This window comes from Pygoscelis adeliae, unplaced genomic scaffold (genome assembly GCF_000699105.1).
Source record: "Pygoscelis adeliae isolate BGI_AS28 unplaced genomic scaffold, ASM69910v1 Scaffold159, whole genome shotgun sequence".
In the NCBI taxonomy this organism is placed as follows: domain Eukaryota; kingdom Metazoa; phylum Chordata; class Aves; order Sphenisciformes; family Spheniscidae; genus Pygoscelis; species Pygoscelis adeliae.
The window spans coordinates 895,245-919,699 of NW_008825562.1; the positions used below are offsets into that span (position 1 = coordinate 895,245).

Consider the following 24,455-nt stretch of genomic DNA (forward strand, 5'->3'; position numbering starts at 1 on the left):
ACTGTCTCCTGTGGGAGGGACCCCATGCTGGAGCAGGTGAAGAGTGTGAGGAGTCCTCCCCTGAGGAGGAAGGAGCGGCAGAGACAACGTGTGATGAACTGACCACAACCCCCATTCCCTGTCCCTCTGTGCCGCTGGGGGGGAGGAGGTAGAGAAAATTGGGAGTAAAGTTAATCTTTTAGATTCATCTTTAAAAACATTCATATATATTCTATCTTTTTCAAATATACTAGCTGAATTGCATGATTTTATAACATAAGATATTCTTATCCTTAGTTGCAAGTGAAAGGAAAAAAAAATTGTCATTACAATCAACCTATTTAGTCAGTATTCTCGCTTTTACATAGTGGAATCATATGCAGAATCACAGGTTAAGCAAAGGGAAATACAAGCAATAGCTATTGTACAAAGGCAATAGATGACCAGTCAAGATTTTCTGAAGGGCTATGTTGAATTCTAAGTGCTCACAAAGGCCAATTATCTTGAACAGCGTAGTATCAATTAAAACACGCTGTATGTGTAAAGCATTCATTGTTGGTAACTGACCTTCAAGGGAAACGTTCTCAAAGCACAAGAATCACCCGTCCTGCCACGCAGGAGGCTGAGGTGGGGCAGGGGCCAGCTTGGCTCAACAGGGAACTCCTGACAGAGCTCTGACACAGAAACATAGAACAGTAGAAGGATGGCTATACTATCCAGGAGGAAGACTGCTCAGGGAGGGAAGTAATTAAGAAAGTCAAAGCTCAGATGGAGATAAAACTGGCAAGGGATATGAAAAGCAATGAGAAGGGCTTTTATAGCTACAAGGACAGACAAAGGAAGATTAAGGAAAATGTAGGTCTGCTGCTGAAAGGAGGACGGAACCGAACATCAGAGGCTGAGGTACTCTGTGTCGCCTGCATCTCAACCTTTGCCATCACTGTCTCACAAGCAGTTCAGGCAACTGACTGATGTCACTGCAAGGCCTCTATTTCATCAAAAAGCTGTGGGACTCAAGGGACATCTCCAATGCCTGGAAAAGACAAAGAATATGCTCATCTTCAAAAGAGTGAGGAAAGCTTGGTGAACTACACACTAGCCAGCCATCGTTTCTGTTTTCAGGAAGATCACAGAGCAATTCCTTCTGGAAGCCATTTCCAGGTACATAACAGACAAGAAGGTGACTGGAAACAGCTAGATTGGACTTATCAAGGGTAAATTGTGCCTGACCAACCTGACTGCCTTCTCTAATGGGATGACTGGCTCTGTAGATGAGGGGAAGGCAGTGGATGTTGTTTACTTTGGCTTTAGCAAAGCATTCCATACAGTCTCCCACAGTCATGGTATCTTAATTCATGGAGATACTCAAAATTCAGTTGGACAAGGTCCCATGCAGCTTGAACTAAATTCTACGCTAGCCCTGCTTTGAACAGGATGTCAAACTCAATGTCCCTCTTAGCATTTGTCTTGTGCTCATAAATGTTCACCCCAGACATGTTAGCAACAAAAACAGAAGCAGCAATCTGAAGAACTTCTGAACTTCTAAGTTAAAAATAGCAGAAGAAACAAGCTTTATCAATAGACAGGCATTAGCAATAACACAGGAGAACAACAAGCGGGAAGAAACAAGTCACCAATATTTCAAAAATGTCTGGAATTATACTTCAGTCATTTACCAAAATACTAAAAAAGTTAATGGGACCACTTAGAGAAAGCATGCAGGCATTACAATAGTCTGAACTGGACAAATTTAATAAATATGCATGTTCTAGGGAATATTTGGAGATGCTGTATATCCTCAGTCTTTTCTGATTGCTCCTGAATTCTTATCAGTAGTTAAGACTTTTTTTTTTTTTTTTTACAGTAAATTCCACAGATGAAATGAGTTTCAGTGTCTTTTTCCTTTCGGGAAACTTCTCACAAGCATAAAAATGTTGCAGAAAATCTTAATTCTTTTTAGTAATTTTTTCCTTATAGAAAAAAAGAATTACTGTACTGTGAACTTTTAATGCTTGTCCTAGGCCTTCCTCAAGTGTCTGGAAAAAATTAAATCCCTAAACAAGAATCTTTATGCCACTAAAGTCTACAAGGTTCTGCTCTAGTGGATAAAATAAGTCAAGAAATTCTCAAAAGACCTAATTACAATTACTACTGCTACTACTGTATATATCTGAACAAGTGAATTGAGTGAAGCACAAATGATGCTAAGGAAAAGAAAGTGTCTCCTTAAGCTACATAAGCCTCAGATTTCACTTTTTTATATTGAAGTATTACTATTTAAATTAGTATACATCATACATATGGTCCAAGTTCATTTCCTTATTTAATTTTTTTTTTTAAAAGGAAAGAGGCTTAGAAGATAAAAGGACAGATAAAAATTTTAAAGACCATAGCATCAGATGGATATAATTAACTATTTAGACCAACTTGTAGCATTAGAACAGTATCCTAGCAAAATTTTTTGTCCACCTTCTAAAATTATAAAACAACGCAAGAAATTAGCCCTACTTCTCCAGAAATTCAGAAAGACTATTTGTGGTCTGTCTTTTCTATTTGGAATGCAAGTTTAATATTCCAAACAGAATACAGAGCTTGACAGTTCTGTTTTGATAAACTAGATTAATTTACAGGGACTTAGTCTTTGGGATAATTTTCCACCCTAGAAAATCATTTTATTGCAGTTCGTTATTATTAGGTAAAACATAAATATCATATAAATTTCCTAAGAAGAACTGACCACGCATAGGTTTGTAGAAACTCCAAAAGCAGAAAGGCCCCCAGTCCCTGAAACACCTGCTCGATTGTGACTTTTGCCAGGAGAAGTAACAGAAGTTTGCATCTATAACGATTTCCCCTTAACACAGAAGGCATTTTATGTCAATCAGGTAATGAGACATTAATGTCTTGCAATATATTAATTTGTTGAGTGTATTTACACCACAAGACGAATGGTTTTGATGAGATGTTATCAGAACATGACAATCTCATACCAAGGATTGTAAGAATGTATGCGTGAGGTTATTGTGATCCTCAGTAACAAGCGACCACTAGTTCACATCTACATAGTGCCTAGCAGGAGGCACTTACTCTTGATTTGTCCATAGCTACTCCTTGTATCAAAATTTTTAAAAGGAAAGTCCATTGAAACTGATTTAGTATATAAATAAAATACGAAAGACAGATTATATTTGAAAAAAGCAGAGCAGTTACAATCTGCTGAAAATACACAAAACCTACTCGCTCAAGATCAAATCTAGCAGAAGAAAAGGGTTCAGCTACCGAGAGCATTTTAACTGTGCCAAACACTTACACAACAGCCTCTTCCCCTCCTATTAAATAACAACAACAATAAAATCAAGGCAAATCTGCTGTCTGCTTTGAGTACTGTCTAGTACGCAGAAGGCGGCAGGTATTTGTACACTTACATATAAAGAGCAAAGTAAAGGAGATTCTGGCAAATAAAACCCAGATAATATTTCTCAGTATAAATGATTACGGTAGCTTATACAATTTACACCACTGTTCCATATCCATAGAGAAGTATTTGCAGAAGATGCATACACATGTATATAGCATTAGCCAGAGGATTATGTGTAAATAATAATTAACAGTAGTTTGCACAAGCAGTCTCAATACCTTCATTACTCTGATTGCTATAGCTATTTCAGCGCTTAAAAATAAAATTAGAACTGTCCTAATCTTTGACAGATTCCTAAAACAGTGAGAATTGGTTTTCTGGAGCTTTGTTATAAGTACAAATGAAGTAAGTTCATAGTGAAGAAAAATTTATTCTCAATTCAAATAAAAATTCTTCTGTGACTAAATACGCCACCTGAACAATCTAGATTGGGAAGCATGTGAATAAAGTATTTCACTAAATGTTCCTAAAACAGGACCTAATTTAAAAGAGGTAAATTAGAAAATATTTGGGGGAAAAAAATTAGGACAATTCAGGCCAAATAAGAATCACCTCTTAAGTACAGGCATCAGAGATGCACTGAAACCTAAACTAGACAGGCTACTCTCACAAATACTTCTAATGAAATTCAACCAAGTGAAAAAAAAAAGGGGGGGGGGGGGGCAAACGGGGGGACACGACAGGGGGGATGGGACAGACAAAAAAATAAAGCAACCCTCCTCCGGTCAACCTCTAGAGTTTTTGTATACAATGGGCTTGCATTACAAGGCTTCTACTTAGCCCTAAACGCCATTAACATAAAATGTAAATGCAATCCTAGAAAGCCGTTTTGCAGAAAAATTAAGGTCCTCATAGGAACTGGCTGAATCTGAGGCAGCATTGTGGCCTTGCAGCAGAGAAGGTTGAATGCGCACAGGGCTATGTAAAACTGTAATAAGCAGGTTAAAGGAAGTGATTCTTCTACTCTACTGGTACTTCCAAGAGCACATCTGCAGTTCTGTGTGCAGGTTGGCTCTCCAGTATAAGACAGATATAGACACACTGGAGTCAGTCCAGCAGATGATACCAAGACAATGAGGAGGCTGGAGCACATGACAGGCACAAGATGAGAGAAATGAGTTTGTTCAACTGTAAGAAGAGAAGGCTCTGCAAAGACCTAATTGCTGTCTATGATGTAACGGGAAGGTATAGAGAAGACAGAACTAGATTCTTGTCAGAGGTGCACAGTGATAGAACAAGAGGCGATGGATGAAAATTGGAACATGGGAAATATTCAGTTATTTATTTGCCCACCACAAGTGTGATCAAACACTGGAAAATGGACCCAGAGAGGTTGAAAAAGGCGCTGTGCAACCTGCTCTAACTTGATCTTGCTTTGAGCAGAAAGTCGAACTACATAATCTCTGGAAGTCCAACCAACATAATTCCATGAACTTAGACATGGATAGCCAGCAACATAGTGTTGATATTGTATAGAAAGTTTAAAAATAAAAACTTCATAAATCAACCCAGATTCTGTCTTTGCAGGTAGTGGAACTTAGATCATCAGAAAATGCATTGCATGTCCGTCCATTCAAAATTTTGGCACCACAAGTCTTGTGGTGATTCCTTCATAACCAGTGCTTTTAATCCAAGATTTTTCTTCATTTGCCCCTTTGTTCTTTAAGTTATCAAAATAATGGACATAGGTAAAGCATTAGCTATTATAACCATACATCATATAGCCATTAAAGGCTAAAGGATGGAATAACCATTTATTTCTATAGAACACACGTTAATGTAGAAAATATAAAACTATTATACCTTGAAACTCAAGAGATTTGCCCTCTGTACGAAGATATACAGATAAATCTCACAGAATTCCTCTCTCCTTAACTAGCAATCAATAAACATGGATAAAATGTAGCCAGCTAGATTGTATTTCATCTCCTTATCCAAACAATTATCAACACCCAATCAGTTATATCCACGCAAAAACACTGAAAAGAACAAGTGTTACTGAAATCGTAATATGAAAACATGTACCATTAACACTACATCACATAGTCCAAAGTTCATGACACTGAGAAAAGTCAGTCAAATTATTATCACTACCTTAATATCTCTCACTATATTGATATATCTGATATATCAATATCAGTGATATATATCACTCACTGATTGATATATCAATCAATATCACTTAAGACTATTTAAAGTCTTAAGTACAGCTTTTTGCTGCATAATGAAGATCTCTCATATATAATTCAGTAAAACCCTCACTCCTGAATTCAACACTTCACTCTTACAGAATTACTTACAGAAACTCATTCTAAACCTGAAACAATGCCAATTTCATCTGTTCCTGGCACTGTGATGTACACATAATAGCTTCTTTTCTGCTTTTGGTTCACTTGGACAGGCCACAAAAATATTCCAGCTTTATTATTAGAAGAATTGTTGCACTTCATATTTAATTTCTCACGTTTACCCACTGAAAACCTGAAATATCACTTTTTCCTACCCCCCCGGTATTACTCAGGCAATCCATAGCAATACATGATTCTCTTATAAATATTCTCCCTGGAAATTCAATTATAACCATTGAAGAGCAACATGCCATCAGCCAGATCTTCAGGAAGTCAAAAGGAAGGAAAATAAAAGTAAGCAATTGGAAGTATTTTCATTCTAACATGCCTTCTAGAACACATTTGCCCTCTAGCTCCTATCACTTTCACAGCAGTTTAAATACATACTTGAGGACAGACTTTCATCACAATATTTGAACATTGTCAGTCTGAAGTCTGTTTCAAGTAGTTGCAATAGAGAGTCGATTTCCAAATTCAGATATCCACATTTGAAAATGTAAACCTTGGATTTATGAAAAAGTAAAAGCACTGAGATATCTCATGATGACTATTCCTGTTCTTGACAAGTCTTCACGCGGATGCGTTGGCATCCTTACTAATTATAAAAGAATTGGTGGTTTGCTTACGGAAAAAAAAAAAAGAATAATTTCAGCAAATTTAAAATGAATAGTTAAATATACTGTAGTGAAAGTTTTCTAATAAAGTAAACTTGGTATGAAAATTAAGGTTTACAGTAGTTATTCCTCCATCACACTGAAACTGAAAGTCCTTGTGATTACATGACAAATTAAGCCAGCTACTGGCAACAGACAGAGCAGTGAGCCACAGCTGTATGGTAAACAGTGGTATTTCCAAGTGATGTTAATATTCTCTAGAGACACAATGTGACATTCTAGGCAGCTGTTTTCCCTGTGCACTTCCTATGGTGCAGCTAATTATGGCTTCCAGGCAGCCACTAGGAACAATGACATTAAACCCATTAAAAAAAAACTAGCAGTTTAAAATTAAATTCTTAAATTCCTTCATAAAAAAAGCCATACCCTGTCATCAACCACACTGGATGACTGGAAATAGTAATATAAGCATCTAAGTGAACTTCATGAGTTCTGTCAGCAATACAGAGCTCATCTTGAAAGTCCCAGCCTTAGCATCACAGCATCATTAAAGCATCAGCCAGATGAATGTAGACATATCCATTCAGGTCTTGATTTTAACACGTTTTTCAGTATCATGCCTGTTTGTTGTGCGTCAACCAACACGCAAGGTTTTTAAAAGAGGAAAAATATTTTCTAATTATCCATATGTCTCAACCACATTAACAGTTGAGTTTGCAAGTTACAAACTGGAGGATGATAGCTATCAGCGACCAAAATCTAAATAATTCTGGAAACATACATCCAATTTCCTGCCATAGAACAAAACATGAAGCTAACTATAACATGAGAAATACAGAGAAGAGGAAAGAATTAAAATTGGGAGAAAGAAGAAATAAGATTATGTATAATGTTTTGCAGACATTACTCACCAAAAACAGAGTTCTGAAGTTGCTCAGATCGCCAAAGAATTCTTCTATGGTTATTGCTTTGGGATCAAAAGTGAAGTATTCTCCCAAATTTTCATACAATTTAGTCATGTTGTTGTGCATGTTGGACAATTTTTCATATTGTTCTCGGGCACTCTCAGCAAAGCTGTAAGGTTTTGTTAAGGAAAATGATTCAAATGTAATCCAATCTAACAGTAAAAAAAAAGTAAAGAAAAAACTCAGTACAAAGGTTAGAACTAGAAAATTTTCTAGTGCTGTCCTGCTTTCAAATATGACATTTTTAGGTATTAATGTTTACATGCCTGCAAGTTCGTATCAACATAAGGTGGTGGCACACTTTTCCATTAAATCATCCCTTTCCAATGGTGAAGATCTGCCATTAATAGACTTTACTACTGACTTTATAAAATTTCCAAATATCTTGGACATTTTCCTTCTAATAAATGATTAATTTTGTAAAACACATTCTGTGAAAAGACATACTGAAAATTAGATTGCTGTAAGAATCTGACTATAATGCCCCACTCTGTTCAAGTGATGTCATGTCCCCCATATCATGTACATATATTTTATCTGTAAAATTTGCATTATGCATAACTACCAATGACAAAATTATATAGTATGACATCTAATTTTCTTTGCCTTTTACTATAGATGCATCTTCTTTGTGGATTCTTTAATGCCTAGCCACATAGCTCAGCTCATGCCTCAGGCTTCCTGTACTAGGTACACTTATTTGGGGCGCTCTCTCAACTACGTAATCTCACAGAACTTATAAAAATGGCATATCCACAAACCTGCCCCAGTTAACTGACAAACAGCTTTGAAAAATTATTAGTAAGAAAAACACCATGAACAACAGAAGTCTTTTTTTCCGTTAGGAAGTATGGAAGTCTAGAAGTGAAACTGAGATTGACTTCCATCCCAGCAGTCATCATTAAACGTTTGGCATAATCCTTTCAGTTAGAAAAATGTGGCATTTTTCCCCCTATACGAAAAAAATATTTTTACAACAATTCATTTGCAAATACGGGAAGGATGCAAGCTACTAAGGGAAATATTAGTTGGCCTCGAAGCAAGTAAGTTTCAGTCTGCTGTTTTCTTCTGTTGTGGTTGTTTATATCCACAAAGATATGAAGTCCCAAATCACTGTTAAAAAAAAAACAGCTAGTACACGATTAAACTAGTTCTGCTGATACTGAATTGTAGCTGATGAAAGTGTTGTGCTGTACATATCAAAACCCAAGAACAAAAGACACAAGTTATTCCCTGAACTACAAAAATAAATCATGCAGCCTAGCTCCCTGTGGCTTTTACTTGTAATGACTCTCTTCCATGCGGATTCTGATTCTTAATACAGCAGAGCTCATGCTTCAACCTTTCCCCATACTTGAGTCTCTAATTTGAGACTCTGCCTAGTATCACATTTCTAATTACTCAATATCTTTGAGATCCCTATCTCTCTGCAAAATAACAACCAACCTGGAAACTAATTAGGGGAAAGACACATACAGAGAAATCGTATATACAATTTATTTTTGAGATTAGACTAAACCCAAAAATGATTCTTCAGAAAATAGTCAACAAATGGCAGAATAAAGAAAGGAAATTTAGGTGGATATTCTATTCATAACATTTCCGTAGTGTTTGGATACCGTCGAGTACTTAAAAGACTGTCATTTCACAAGCTACATGCAAGAGTAACAAGGCTGAAAATATCTTCCATTGGAAAGAGGCCTAATATTTCACTTGGATTTTCCTGCTCTAACTGATGGGAGGTATGTAAACAGTCATTTACAAATTGGTTTTTAAAAGTATGATCAAAAACTTTATGTAATGTAAGTTTTCCTCCTAAGAAACTTATTTTCCAAGCAATCCTCTCTTCTTCATTAAAGCCTCAGTAGCATAACAGCTGTATTCTTTTGTCAGCTTATAATGTTCATTTAGAAAGGCAAAAAGAAGAAACCAACGTGATGGATCTTAATATATAAATATCAAGATTTTGAAACAGTAATATCTACCCATATAGTTTCATACCAGTGCAAACACAGTAGTAATACCTATATTTTTCAGTTTTATTGAAATGAAGTTTAACCTGCTCCGTTAGAATTTCAAGCTTGGACTGTTGAATCGCTCATCTTAATACAAAACAAACTTGATACAGTTCAGTCTTCAATGACATTTAACTGTACAAAAGGAAATGAAAGTTTAATGGCAAGAATACATTAAATAGGCAATAATGGCACATTACTGAATTATTGAGCACAGTCTAAAAATTTTAGAAAAACATGAATTGCCTTAGAGTCAGCAGACTACTTACTGTCTTGAACAACTCACCAAAAATACTAGGAAAAAGAAATATGAAAGTATATAATTATACAAATTGTATCTGTGGTTCCTTTAAAAACCACCTCATACAACATAATATAAAACCAAATTAATATACTAAAAATGACTGAAAAGTCTGAAAGAAATGAAAAAACCCTCGAACATTCCAGATCTGAAATTAATTCTTTGAGACAAAGCTCCCGGAGTCAAATTCTCCATTCAGGTTGCACATTCAACATGAGAAATAACAACAGTAAGCACTAAAAAGAAAAAAAAACAGTACTGCTACTGAAACTAGAATATATTTTAAAGTAACACTGTAGAAACATATACTGTAATTTCAATATTATTATTTTTTATCTAATAAGTATCAAACTGCATATAAGAAATACCATTAACAGATGGCTTGTAAGACAAAAGAATGTCGGTAAGACAGATGAATATGATGAGCAAAGAGAGAACAGAGTATTTTAACTCTACTTAATTCTGAAGAAAACAAGTCAGTGCTGTAGAGACAATAGTTTCCATTCATATACTATGTCATATTAACAAAGTTACTTTGTCACACTCTATATGCTTCACAGAATCTTCATACTTATATTAGTAACTTGAAACATCACCCTGAAATGTACTACTTCAAGTCATCGCAAAGACTCAGTCAATACAATAATTCCCAAGAAGCAAAGCCATACTTGCCTACACTACTTCATGAAAAAACTTTATTGAAAAATCTAACCTATCAAAACTTTGCGTAATAGAAATACTGAATTCCAACAGTTTTCATTAATATAGATTGAAGCTCTAATGAGTGCTCATTTAAAAACTGTAAACAAGGTTTCATTCTTACTATTCTGAACCAAAACAAAAATCACAGAACTATCAAGTGTAAAGACGCTTGTTCAACTAAGAGAAATTACTTTATTCACAAGCTTGTTTTTCCAGACACACATTTTTTTAGTTTCTTTCATAACCGTAAGAAAATTCTAAGTCAAGACTTTACCGTAAATACTATTATTTGAAAAATTAAAAAAAAAACCAACAAAAAACAACAACAAACCAAACAAAAACCACCCCACTTGGAAACATTTTTCCATCTTCAGTACCATACCTGTCTCCCCCAAGTTCCACATAAACCAAGAAAAATGGGTTTATAAATCTGAATACATGGAGAGTTATTGCTTTACTAAGATTAGGAAATACACCACTACAACGATAACAGAACCATATCTAACCACCATCTAGGCAACTTTGTACATACAATCCTTACTGAAGTTTTTTAATACTTATTTTAGTGGTTACTAGGTAAAGGAAAGTTTATGCCCTTTAATCCATTTCCTTTTTTCATTTTAATACTACTGCAGAAGGCAAGTACACCTAAATACTCTGAGATTTTTTAAGTGTCAAGTTTGAATTTTTGAAGAAGTGTTATTTCAGTTTAAAATTTACAGATGTTTTCTGAAAGTGCTATCCTATTTCGTTGGCTTTAATACATCATTCTGAGATTAATAAATAAATCACTGTTCAGTAACTGGTACCAAATAGTTAATAATATATGCTTTACCATCCAATCCAGTAAAATCCTCTGCATGCCATGTCTCTAAAGAAGTCTAAAGACAATTAAAATGCAAACGAATAACAGAAGAAAACTTCATGTCTTAAATTACAAAGATACAGGTAAATGCAGACCATTAACTTCCATTATCCTTACTGCTTTATTAACATTTGTTGCCAAATTTCAGTTATCTATTAATTCTACTTTTTCCTGTCTCTTCTTACTATTAAAAGAGAGGCTGAGAAACCTCCACACCTTTTTTTTTTTTTTTTTAAAGGATTTTGTTAGTGTGTTTGCATTACAAATGCCAACTTTAGTTTCCACCCAGTTCTGTGGTTTGCTTGACAATGACCACCACCAGGAAGAGAAAAAAAAAAAAATGTTCAGATACCCAGATGGATAAGGATTTCTGCAGTGAGAATATTAAGTGTAGTGTCAGTATCAGAATACAGGTAACTATTAGTACAGCTGTAATGACTGAAAACATCTTTTCTGTAAGTAAATAAATGATTTTTTTACACTTTGAAATGTGACCAGATGACTACAGTTTGCTGGCATTTCAGTGCAATGCCTAAATTAATTCACTAAATTAAGCAAGCAATGGATACAAATGTTACCATGACACTATGCTACCACATTATGTCAGAGATAAAGAATCACTAATTACCATCAATAGCAGAATTAAATTCTTTATGTCCATATTAGGACCACTACCATGGTACTTCCACGCTTTCTACTGGTTTCTTCCATGTAAACAGATGAGAAAAAAACATCAGAAAAATCAAGGCTAAAGGCCTCAAATCAGCTGGAGGGAAAGTCATCACTTCTACCATAACATATTGATGTGAAATTCATAGCAGATATCAATAACTTGAATAATACAGTACCTGAACACAGAAAAAAACTCACTTGCCCAAAGGCAACACCTATTACTGTCAGCATTTACAACGAAAATGAAAGCCAACACTGAAAGCTTGGCATTCATCAACAATAAATGTGCCACAGTGGAAAAAACATTGGTAATTTAACTATAATTATAAAAAAAGCACTGGTGTTCCAGCAGTTAAGGAGGCCCCTCTCCAGGGCATATAGTCACTATAAAAATGGATTTTAAGGGATGTTCACCACAGGTCTGAAACAGTAAAACAAACAGACCACAGAGTTGATGTCTTCGATACCTCCAGAAAAAGAAAGAATGAACTGCAAACAAGGAGATACCTGCCAGAAACTTCTTAACACTTTCCAAAAGCATTTCAAAGACTGAATAGAAGTTCTTTTTGAGATGTCCTTCCAGCTACTGGTTACAGGAAGCTGAAAACAGGTGAAAGCAGCATTCCATTGGGAGATTTTTTTCATGTAATGCTTGATTCTCAAAAGTTTGTGCTGACACAAAAAAATTCATTTAAGAAAGAGGCAGCTAGCGTTATGCTACAGATGGATTAACTCCTAATAGAGAGCAAAAACACAAAGACAAAAGAAAATAAAGGCCCACTGGGACTAGAGATGGAAGATGTTCTCATTTATAAATATACTCAACCTAAAGGGAAAGAATCAATGTATTTAGCATATTATAAAAATTAGCATTAGTACTCATTTACTGTTCTGAAAATTGACAATTTCCATCAGAATGTTCTGTGTCTCAGATAATACAGTTTAATTAAACTGGCTTATTAAAATTTCCGTGACAAATTATATGTTTGAATGTTTCTCTCCTGTCCTGAGCTGAACCATGGAATTAACGTCAGCAGTACTTGAAGCAGGAGGGAATGCAGCCGCGTATCATAACGCCACCTTGTTATTCTGGAGATACACATACATACTACAACTCTTTAAAGCAACAGATGTATCTGGAACAACTAACATACCAATAGTTGATGCTTTGATAAAATTACAACTTTGTTATTAATCCAACACAGAGTATGTACATTTCAACTGTATAAAACCAGTCCATTATCTTTACTGTGTATTCTTCTGTTTTGAAGAAATAGAAGTTAGTATTACTTCTGTTAACTAATTGCCAGTCAGCTCAATCCATAACGTGTTACTGCAGACACCGTGGGAAAACTAATAAACATTCTGAAAAACTGCCTATTCAAAAAGCTTGAAAGTAAAATTGTTGGGAGACTAAAATGACATAGTTGGGGGAGAACTAATTAGGCAGAATGAATTACATAAATAATCACAAAACAGCTGATTTTTGTTCGTATGCCTTTATGATGTATTAGATAAAGCATACAAGAGTGGGATTTAAAAAATATTTGTGATACCACTCATCATAAATGTTGCATTTTACTAATATCAATGTGTGGATCACCAGATCTGCTTGCAAATTAACCTTAGTCATAGGTGGCACTTGACATACTCAGCAGTAAGAAATTAGCATCAAAAGGAAATTAAGTGTACAGTAGAGCAGGCAAGAAATCAGAAAACAGTTAGAAGAATCTGCTTCCACAGAGGGGTCGGCATTTATACCTAAAGCTACTTTACTGAAAATTCACAACCTAATTCATATTCGGCCTTCTATATTTCTAAGTCTGAATCAAGTGTTGAGTAACAGCCAAGCTGAGCTTAAATGGGTGACTGAGCACCGGAACAGGTTGTCCAGAGAGGTTATGGAATTTTGGAGATACTCAAAAGCCATCTGGACACAGTTCTGCAAGCCTGCTCTAGATGGCCCTACTTGAGCAGGGGGTTGGGACAAGACCTCCAGAGGTCCCTTCCAACCTCAGCCATTCTGTGATTCTGGGAAATCTAAATGAACAAGGCTTTGGTTACTCTGTTTAAACGTAATTTCAACTCCAATATATAACAACTCAAATAATTTCTTTCCCCTCTAAGCTGGATATATAATGCAACTTCATTAAAAAAATCCCAAATTTACAAGTGAGTTTTACACACTGTACTTCACCCAAATATAGCTTTTCCCAGTCCAAGCATGCCAAAATTAAATCACATTATGGGAACTGCTGAAGAGAAACATAAAACACTAAGAACAAACCAGTTGTCAGAATCCTCACTATGAGCTATAAACACCCAGTTTTAAAATTACCTTGCTGAATAGTTCATTATTTCAACAAATCAAATGGTCTTTATTATTTAAACTTGTTTTTCAATCAAATGGATTATTCTCATCATCATCAGAATTTCACAAGATACTAACAATTCAGCTAAAGCAAGCATAAGGACCAAATAATTGAGTTTATCTGCACTAGGTTTGATTTAACTTCCTATCCGCACGTAATCCAACTCACTGTCTGACTTTACAAAAAAGAACCAAACCCATGCTTCAAACTCATCTGTGAAAATAATGTAATCCCTTGACACGATCACCTGAAATTAAAACCATAAGTAGACTTGCTAATCTATTGCCATACACTATTCACAGGGCAAAACACTTCCCCCCCCCCCCCCCCCCCTACAACTAATATTAAAGAAAAACATTTTAACAAGAACACAAATACTTTTGTAATGATTTCTAAACAACTACCACTAAGTGTGAAAATTTACTAAAAATACTTCAACCATACAAACTGCATTCCGTCATTTCAAAACTCTTGCATAACATTTCAGAGCAGGATTCTGGATCAAGGAACTGCCAAAGTAGGCAAAAAATATGTTTTACATGGCTAGAAGAGAAAGTTTGATTCAATAGTGTCGTCATCCTTAATGAAGAATGTACCAGTGCACTTAGTTTCTAATCTCCAAGCTCATTCCTAATTGAGCATTCTTTGAATTGAACTGGAGAAACACAAACAGAACTTATTAGCTGAAGACAGAAATTCAGCTTTAATAACAGTAAGTCATTTACACTGATAGCTTTATTTTCACCTGCTATCAGTATGTAAACAGGCAGATGCTAACAGTTTTATCATTCACACTACATACATAATGTACCTCTGTGACTACACAGAAGACAAGACTTCTGGAGCATACACAGATAATTAATAATCACAATTATATACCTAATCTGTTCTTCCTGTTGAAAGCCTTTGTTTTCTGGGAAAAAAGAGATAAATTAAAAATCGCAGACATCTTCATTACAATACACTTCAACCCAAATTAGAACCCAAAGAAAGCAAGACCCATAGAAGGAGCACCATTTAATCTGTTTACACAAAATCATGTACTTCTGAAGAGCTTAAAGATTTACTAATAAAATACCCATAAGCAGCTCAGTGTGAGAATTTTTTTCTCATTACAAAGCAAATTACCTCATCATTCAGCATTCTGACAGAACAGCCCAGAAAAGAAAAAAAACCAACAACCAAAACACAAAAGAACAGTTGCTTCTCAGTTATCATACAGCAAAGAGGTCTATTCCTCTCCCTGGCCTTCATTACATTAGTACCTGAAGAAGTCCTTAACTATCAGAATTCTTTAATACAACTGCATTCACTGTGTACAGACATATTTCAGTGTTTGTGTTCATGAAAATGAAGCACAGAAAGATCATAACCATCTGATAACAATGCTAGCTGTGACCTACTCCTTCTCCCTAAATTGCAGAATCACACTTAAGTTCATGTCACTTAAGATGAGGCTTTCTGACTTGTCCCTAAATGGCCATAAAACTTTCATCTTGATAAACACTAGAAAAATCTGTCAATGTTTACTTACCCCTAGCTCTACGTAATCATATCAGTTCCTGATTTTCATGCATTCAAACTTCTCAGTAATGAAAAGACTATTTCCATTGATTCTACATACACCACTTTACTACGCACAAGAGAAAGCTTATGTCAACATAATTTCAATACTGTCTTTTTATTTATATTTCTGTTAATCAGGATGCAAAGATCAGCACTCATTTCTTTAAAAGTCCCATAGGAACTCTCTAGGCAAAAACTGATAAACAAGGGCCTATTTTATAAAATATTCAGTCCAAGGAACAAAGCTCCATCCACAGGCTGTTTCTTAAATCGGTTTATATTGGAAAAGTCTGCTCAAAGACTTACAATGCCGATTTAGGAATTTCCTGTGGTAGCATGAAGAAGAAAACTTTAAAAGTAAATAAGAGCACTTGGCTCCTCAAACAGAACACATAAAAGGCAGCATTTATAAAGCCACAGGCTAGAGAGAAGGGAAGATCTTGTCTATCTTAAATAAAAATATTTCTTAAAATTTGAAAAACTGCATTAGAGCTAGTTATTAACCTAAATTAACCTAAAAACACTAGTATATTTTTTCTTCAGAGAAAGAGACAGTTGATGACCTCAGAAGTTAAGGTTTTTTTCCATAATTGTAACAGGGAAATCATCCCCAAAGTCCATACTCCCATTTTTAACAGTAGACAGAAAGATTAAAACAATTTCTAAAAGCTCTAGAACTGAAAGCAAAACAAACCTTTCACATCCTGACAAAAACAAAGCTTTATTTCCACTGATGAAGTCACCAGGATTTTGAAACTGCTTTTGCAAAAACATGCTGAGAGGAATTGAATTTACTGACACTGCCCGACAGGTGAAAAACATCCTTTTAAGAGAATGGCAAAACGCCATTCATGAATGAAGGAGGTGGACTATTTAGTTCCGTTTGTTCTGAAATGGAAGTTGTGAGCGCTGTTAAAAATAAAGAGCAAGAAGATTATATCAGATGAAGAATGAAACAGATACAGGTATAGATATAACTTCACACTTCAGTGTATATTGGTTATATATTTCATGGTCTTTCCTCACAGTTCTTAAGCCTTTTTAGACCTACAGCACGTACCTCAATGTGATGATGGCACAAAGAGGGGGTAACTGATGGGAGTGCTAGAACAATGGATGTCAGGACAGAAGAAAGGCAAAAAGAGTCTTCTAAAATTACAGAAGAATGTAAAGAACTCTCCAGTTTATTATTCCAGCTTGGTAATGCTTTACAGGTTATTTTCCTATACTTGTACAAAATTCATAGATCTTCGCTCAGATCCCTCACAGTCATGGATCACCTTTTTGCCTGGAAACCCATACTAAGAAGTCTGAAAAGTAGTCACTCCCTATATTCTTTATGCAGGTACTTTCCAGCACCTTTTACAACAGAAGTCATCTAGTTCTTAACTCAATTCTCGTTTGTGATATTTTAGTTTAAAAATAATTTGATACAGTATGAAGAATGGTATTTGTAGCTTTTTCAAACTCAAATCTCTCTCATGTTTTGTGGTGACAATCAATTAATTATAATCACTATTCATGCATTAATTAGGAAGCAACACAGAAGACATGATAGTCAAGAATATATCAAACAGAAAATGTTGCAAGAGTAATGAATTTCTAGCATACCTTCCCTGAAGAACAATTTGATAAAAATCTGTTTAGATGAATAAAAACTAGAAAGAAAACAAGTAAATTTCAGCTAGTACAAGCAAAATGATTCTACAAAATTTGTTTTGCATATTATTTTCAAATTAATTAAATGTGACTGTTTCAAATAACACAAAGCATTGACAAACAATGTTCTAACAACAATAAAAAAAAAATTAGTTGTTGATACTTATTTCAGCAAAGCCATGGTAAGGTAGCCACTCCTAGAAATATGATATTAGCTTTGGAACACACAATGAGATGCCTTAAACAATAATTACAGCTTTGTGTGCCCTAAATCTTTCAGAGAAACTGCAACCACATTCACTTTCTCTTTGATCATGCAGGTTTTCCTCACTTCATCTGGATTTAATTAAGAGAGCTATGTTTGAGCTGTCAGTTGTACCCTGTTTTAACAAGCTTCAATCAGTAGATCTGATAGTTACTTCGTCTAGATAAAGTTTTTTAGTAAAGTGTGGGGAAGGAAAAGAGAAGCAACTCCTTATATTTCTAGGTTTTCTTTAATGCAGCAATGTCAGAAGTCCTCATTTTCTTGTTTTTAGAAATCTGAAAAAGTTCAGTTCTATGATGTTTCAAGAGCCTCAATGTTCAAAATCAAGGAGGAAAAGAAATGATTTTACATCACCTGATAAAAAGCATACAATAAATTTATTAAAATTGATATTTGTTTAGTGCAAACTGTTGTAATGAAGTGTTCACAAATTCAAGCGCAGGAGAAAATGAGAGTGAAAGACTACACTCTAAAAATGAGACTATTTTGCACCTAAATAGTATTTTGATACCAGTTGCATACTTAAAACCACACATGATATATGATTTGAGTAAAACGGTGCATGTCCTTTCCCTCCTCTTTTCTCTCCAGATATTAATACCAAAAATATGTAACCATAACTTCTTGGGCAATTATTTGCTAGGAACTCACCACCGTATGCACACAAATAGCCTTGCTCCAAATGATTGGGATTAAAGCAAAGAGGAGTCAGGAAAGTGAAGTAATCCCTCAAATTTCTATCTTGGCCATCAAACACTTAAGGTTATTTCTTAAACAAATGTTCTGGTCAGAGAGAAAAGCCAAGAGCATAATCACAGGGCAATCAGGATCTGAAATGAAAGTTTCTTATACTCAGACACACTGCTTTAAAAAAAAGTACACTTTCTCCAAAAGTTTTTTGTTTGGTTTTTTTTTTTTGGTTGGTTTTTTTTTTTTTTTAATTTCTTTTACCTGAGTGGAGAAGGGTAGAGGGCAAAAAGCAGTTCCATCAACACCAATATTTTTGATAAGGCAATGTGTCATGACAGTTTGATTTTGGTATCTAATGCTGCAGCTCCAGGGATTTTTAGAGTGCACTCTCCCTTTAATCTCAGATTTTAAAATAAGCATACAGCATTTAGAAAATGGATCTCTAATGAATTATCATTCTAGCAGTGCACAATTCTTTACAAAGATATTTTTCAGTGATCTGGACAACTTGGTTTAATATAAATTTAAGGATGAAAGTACAGTTTCCCTCAGGCAATTATTCACAACCAAGAAGCCTTTAGATTTCCATGTATTTAAGTAGATTTTTGTTCACAGAATTTTATTCTTTAGAATCTCCTAAACAAGCAGGCTTTTCCTCCTATATAGTTTTTCATGTGTCTGTGTAAATTACTGTCAAAAAATTCTTCTCTCACTGGTTAGCCAACATACACTCTAAAAATGCATTTCAGCAACCGTTTTATAGTTTTCTCCTTTCTTGTATAAAATCCTTTCTCAATCTTATTCAGAACCAGCTCTGAAGCACAATTCTAGATGCAGTCTTCAAGGAGCAGAACAGAATGGAGCTCCCTCATGTGGTAAATCTACATAATCTCAGGGATTAAACAAAAAAAATCCAAAACAAATCTATGGTCCAATGTCTAGACTTAAACAGATAACGTACAAAAGCTTGTACTATGTAATTTACAGAATATATGTTTTTCAATACATAAAAATCAGAAAAATAAGTTATTTGAAGTTCTTAATTGCCACACAGCTACCTGTTGCACATCGCTATGCCTCCCCATTTGTAACATTTGTCCAATTTATTTCTTCCTTAATTCCTACTATAATGGAACCTACAGATAGTTTGCACAGTCCTGTTCACAGGATATATAGTATAGCCCAATATGAAAGAAATCAATATAATCTTATGTCCCCTCACATCAGGGCCTTCATTCTTAAAAAGAAATTAAGATCTGAAGGTAGGAATATACTGTCAGAAAGAAAATTGATAATCTGCTTTGTATAACACTATTTTAATTTATAGTGTTCCCTAGTTCTTGTACTTTTAAATATTAACTTAACTTAAAAACTGTACCTTAGCCCAGACCAGTTAAAATTCAAAGGATCATTTTCCAAAGGGATTTGTCATTTCTTTTACTGATGTCAAATGGTTGTAAGAGCAATGAACATTATGCACTAAAACATGACACATTATTAGGTGATTTCAAGTTCAATCTAAGTAATGATTATACCTATATAATCCTGTAGTTATCACCTGGAACACCATGGGCATTTTTAGTTTACTGTAAGGAAGATGAATCAAATAGGAAAAAAATAAAGAAAAGAAAGAATGTATGATAATAAAGGAAGTGGAAAGATCTTAAAAAAAGCGTTCTGTGTTGAATGTGGCAGAAAGACATTTTGCAGATGATTCAACTCTTCCTGCATACATCTGAATGAAGGGGGAAACAAGAAGGAAAGAGAAGAGCCCTTTAAATAGCAACACTAAAGTAACAAAAAATGAGTGTCAACTGACTGAAAATCCAGATGAACTAGGTATATTTACCATCTGGGAAGAAAAGCTCTTCAAAAAAGCTTCTAATGGACATAACTGGGGTCATTTAAGCACAAAGTTTTCATTTAATTCATAGATTGAACACTTTTATGAAAAATCACATGATTTTTCATGAAGAAAGATGAATTACTAACACTTTTCATATTTTTGGCTCTATATGCTTGTCCTTTTGCTCTCCTCCCCTCCAGGCCCAGTCATGTATCTTTCTGTGATACCCCCCCCAAGCTGACAGCCCTACTTTCAACACCATGTAAAACAATTTGCAAACTTACCTAACTTCTTCGGTATCTAGTATCTACATCAGCACAACAAAAAAACCTGCGGTCAACACACTTAAAATGCTCTCTCTATACAACAAAATAAAGAACATACCCTTAAGTAAAATTCAAAATAATTTCTTGTCCTCTATGAGGTACAGTGAACATATGATCTATACTGCATTTCCAACTGTGTCTGCTTCTTGGTTTTTTTAAAACCTTATAAAAAAGAGAAGGTAGCATACAATTTCTCTTACCAACAAACTACATCCTCATGAATGCACGTCCACTACCATTTTTCTCAAACATAGTATCACACACTTTTCCAGAGTTATTCTCACACTATTATGTCCTGATTCCTGATTACTCTCCCAGGGCCCTTTGGTATTTCTCTCCCTTGTGCTTGCATTATTTACTGATTCATTATCTGAGAATTTAGCTGATACACTGTTTGCCTTTTGTTACGGACTCTTCCTGAAACTATTATATAAAAGTGGACTTCACACCAGTCCCTGAAGAACCTGACTGATACCTTACTCTACTAAATATATTGCTACTTATCATCATCCTTTGTTTATGCCCTTAAGGCAGTCTGTAGTCTGTGAGGCTAATCTTGTCTCAAAGCAAATCAGCAATTTTCACATAGCTGGTCAAGCACTGAAACAATTATTTACTAATCTCTCTCTGCTGGCTTATATCATGTTTTGCTCATAAAATAATGGAATATCTCATGATCAATTACGCAGGCCTATGCAGAATTCCTTTTTCATCAAGGAACATAAAGATATTAAAATACAGGAATATAAAAAAAGCAAATGAAGCCAGGTACCCAGCAAAAGCACAGCAAAGTATCATTAAAAACTTGTATTAGGACAAAAATAAACATCTGGAATCTTGCCAGATTAGACTTGACCAATTTAAAGTTTTCCAAATTCTGTTTCACTGAGCAAAACACAGACTGTATCAAATTAAACAATTAACATTACCTATCTCAACATGAAATATCTCAACAGTATCTCTGTTATTTGATGGTATGTAATAAAAACAGACTAACAATTCTTTTGATGCATAGTGCACCACAGAGGAAAATACAGAATTTAAACATACCTTAAGGAAAATGTCATACTTTGTGTGATTAAAAAAACCAATGCACAAAACCACCCATACTTATTCCAGAAAGCTTCAGTATGCCTCATTAAAGCTGAGAGTGGTAGTAAAACAAAGGAGATGGCTTTAGATTTGCAACCGATAGCATGTTTGTTGACAGTTTCTTCCACCACTATTTCTCACATACCTCTTAGTATCACATTTGCTCGGAAGAAATAAAGCAGAGGGCATAAATATGAAGGCTAAAACCATGCTCAAACTTCCTTCATTCCTCAACCCTATTCAGTCAAAGAAACAGTTTAAGGAAAATATACTTAATGTTATACTGTCTTTCAGTAGGAAGACTGGACTTGACCAAACAGGAAGATATCAAAGGTTTTTTTCCTACAAGGTTAAACTCATCTTTAATTGGAAAGTCTCTCTAATTCTACAAGGGTTGCAGCTTAATAACCATGGATGCTCAAAGCACATTCGTAAATGAATGAAAATCAAGTGTCATTTAAAATGGCTAGTATAAAAACCCATATAACAATTCTGAAATTGTAAAATATAATACTTCCCAGAACTCCCATAAGGATTGTAACAGTTTCATGAGAAATTGATTGATATTTCCACTAATTTAGGACAAAGTTTATTTGGGAAAGCAACTAGCAACACCACCATTTACTGTATTAAATAACAAACCAAACCCAACCGGTTTTCCGTCATGACCAGAAAAGGAGACTCATTCTATTAGGATAGTAAAATAACTTGCCTTGTTTCAGCAATATAACTTCATAAGTTAACTTTGTACAAAGATTCACATTTTCATCTGCTGCATATTACAGCAAACACAATGGGAAAATGTGCTGCAAGTACAGAACATTTACACACAGCGGAAACAGTATATTTAGCCTTATATTAATTCAATGATGTCTGTTGACCTTCATGACAAATATCTAGTCATACAAAACGTGACACCAGTCATGCAAATATTTCAAAGCAATTTTAGTGGGGAATTCTTTTTTTTTCAGGGTGAAAAATTAGGTAAGTGAAAGGATTAGTAAATGCCACAAGGCCATACTGACATTTCTCAGTGGCAATGAGATTGTATCACAACAGTTATATCACGACTGTCACTGAACAACAGAATTAAAAAAATAAAAAATTACAGCTTCTGCGATTGTTTCTATGTGAGTGCTGCTGTGCTGCTCAGGACTGAGATCTTCAGAATGTGTTTCTGATATTGTGCCTTCTAACTGCAATAGGTCCTAGCCATATTTCTGACCTGCTGATTATCTAATTTTTAAACTGGTACCTATAAAAAGGCTAGTCTTCGCAAGCAGATCATTTTACATGCTGGGGAGACACTCTCTCTAAAGACTGAAGTAAACAACTTCAGTGCATTGAGCTCAAAACCATCAAATAGCAGTCTTTTTTTCCCATAGCTTAATAATGTCAATTGAATATACGTAACTAAACATAGCACAAATTGCTTGTAATCTGATTTTGAACTTGGCAGGGTCAGTTCTTCAATAGGATTCAGAATGCTGAGATGCTATGAGCTTGAACAATTAGCAATGCAAAAAGGGAAAAAGAAAACACTGTTTATTCATTGATGCCCTGAATTTTCTAAAAAAGCTGCTAGTTTGCAAAAGAAAAGCAGATTATATGTATGTACTAATTCTTCCTATCTTCTATCACAGTGCTTTCAGAAGTGGGATTTTCTGCCTATGCTGATGAAATACGTCAGACCTTCAGATGTACTTCTAAGAATTACAAGCACGATCAGTTTAATCAAGCATGTCTTGGCTGCTTTAGCATACCCATTTAAATATGATGCGAGTGTGCAGAGATAGGGTTTTTTAAATGTAACCTCTCATAAAATGATATACTGTTGATTTCCTTTTCAAAAGTGCATTTTAGTGATTCTTTTCTTGCATTTGGGGCAACACAAAATAATGCAAATTTGGGGCACACACGTTTGGTGGCTGTCAGTCAAGCAGCCAAGCAACTCACTGAAATCTCAACTCTGATACTCAAGTCACAAATTTAGCTTTCTTAGAGGTACGTGAACTTAGAATAGAGCGTCCCAGATGCAAAATTTAATGTACACCAACCACATGATTTTTTTTTTCTTTGCTCATCATATCAAGCAACTATGCAAATTTTACTTAAAAGCCTATAGAATATGTAGCAGAAGGTGGAAGTTCTTAAGAGCATTTTAATATCCATTAAATATTCATTAACAATGAATTCAAATCGACCCAAGTCTGTAGTGGGGCAAAAAAAATTGTATTCCTAGTACTTAAATGTACATTCTACTGCAAAAAGTTCCTTCCAACATGAACAACGTATATACCTGGAAATGCACTAAGATAACAGAAATCCAGAGAACTTGAACATCAAACAGGATAAAAACTTGCTTACAGGGAAAAGCAGACCTACACATTAATCTGTACAACTGCAATTCTAAAGAGATACGAGAAAAAAAAAATCCTACCGTAAGTATGAAATTAATTTTAAAGCAGAAGACGTACAGCATAATAGGACTTCTATTTACTGCTTAAAGCATTCTCCATTTTAAAAGTACTGAGCATATACTAAGAATAGCTTAAAAGAAGCAAAACACATTTGTAACTTTCAGGGTGTAGGTGGAAAGAAAAATTTTGCATCCTTCTGTCACATTGAACTTTTCCTGCCGCTAATAAGAGTATTTCTAAACCTCGTCATTCTCCCACTGTGCCCCTTATCTCAAAATCTGGATTCTCAATCTTCATCCTTCCATACACTGGCTACTCTCCATTCTCCTCTTACTATATT

At 34.8% G+C, this 24,455-nt stretch overlaps 1 protein-coding gene across 1 annotated transcript in view; it reads right to left on the reverse strand.

Moving 5' to 3' along the window:
- DIAPH2 (diaphanous-related formin 2) overlaps positions 1 to 24,455 on the reverse strand; it is a 260,532-nt gene that overhangs the window by 100,313 nt on the left and 135,764 nt on the right. Inside the window, 1 exon segment of the mRNA XM_009332394.1 lies at positions 7,271 to 7,435. Within this exon segment, the coding sequence (XP_009330669.1) occupies positions 7,271 to 7,435 (165 nt within the window).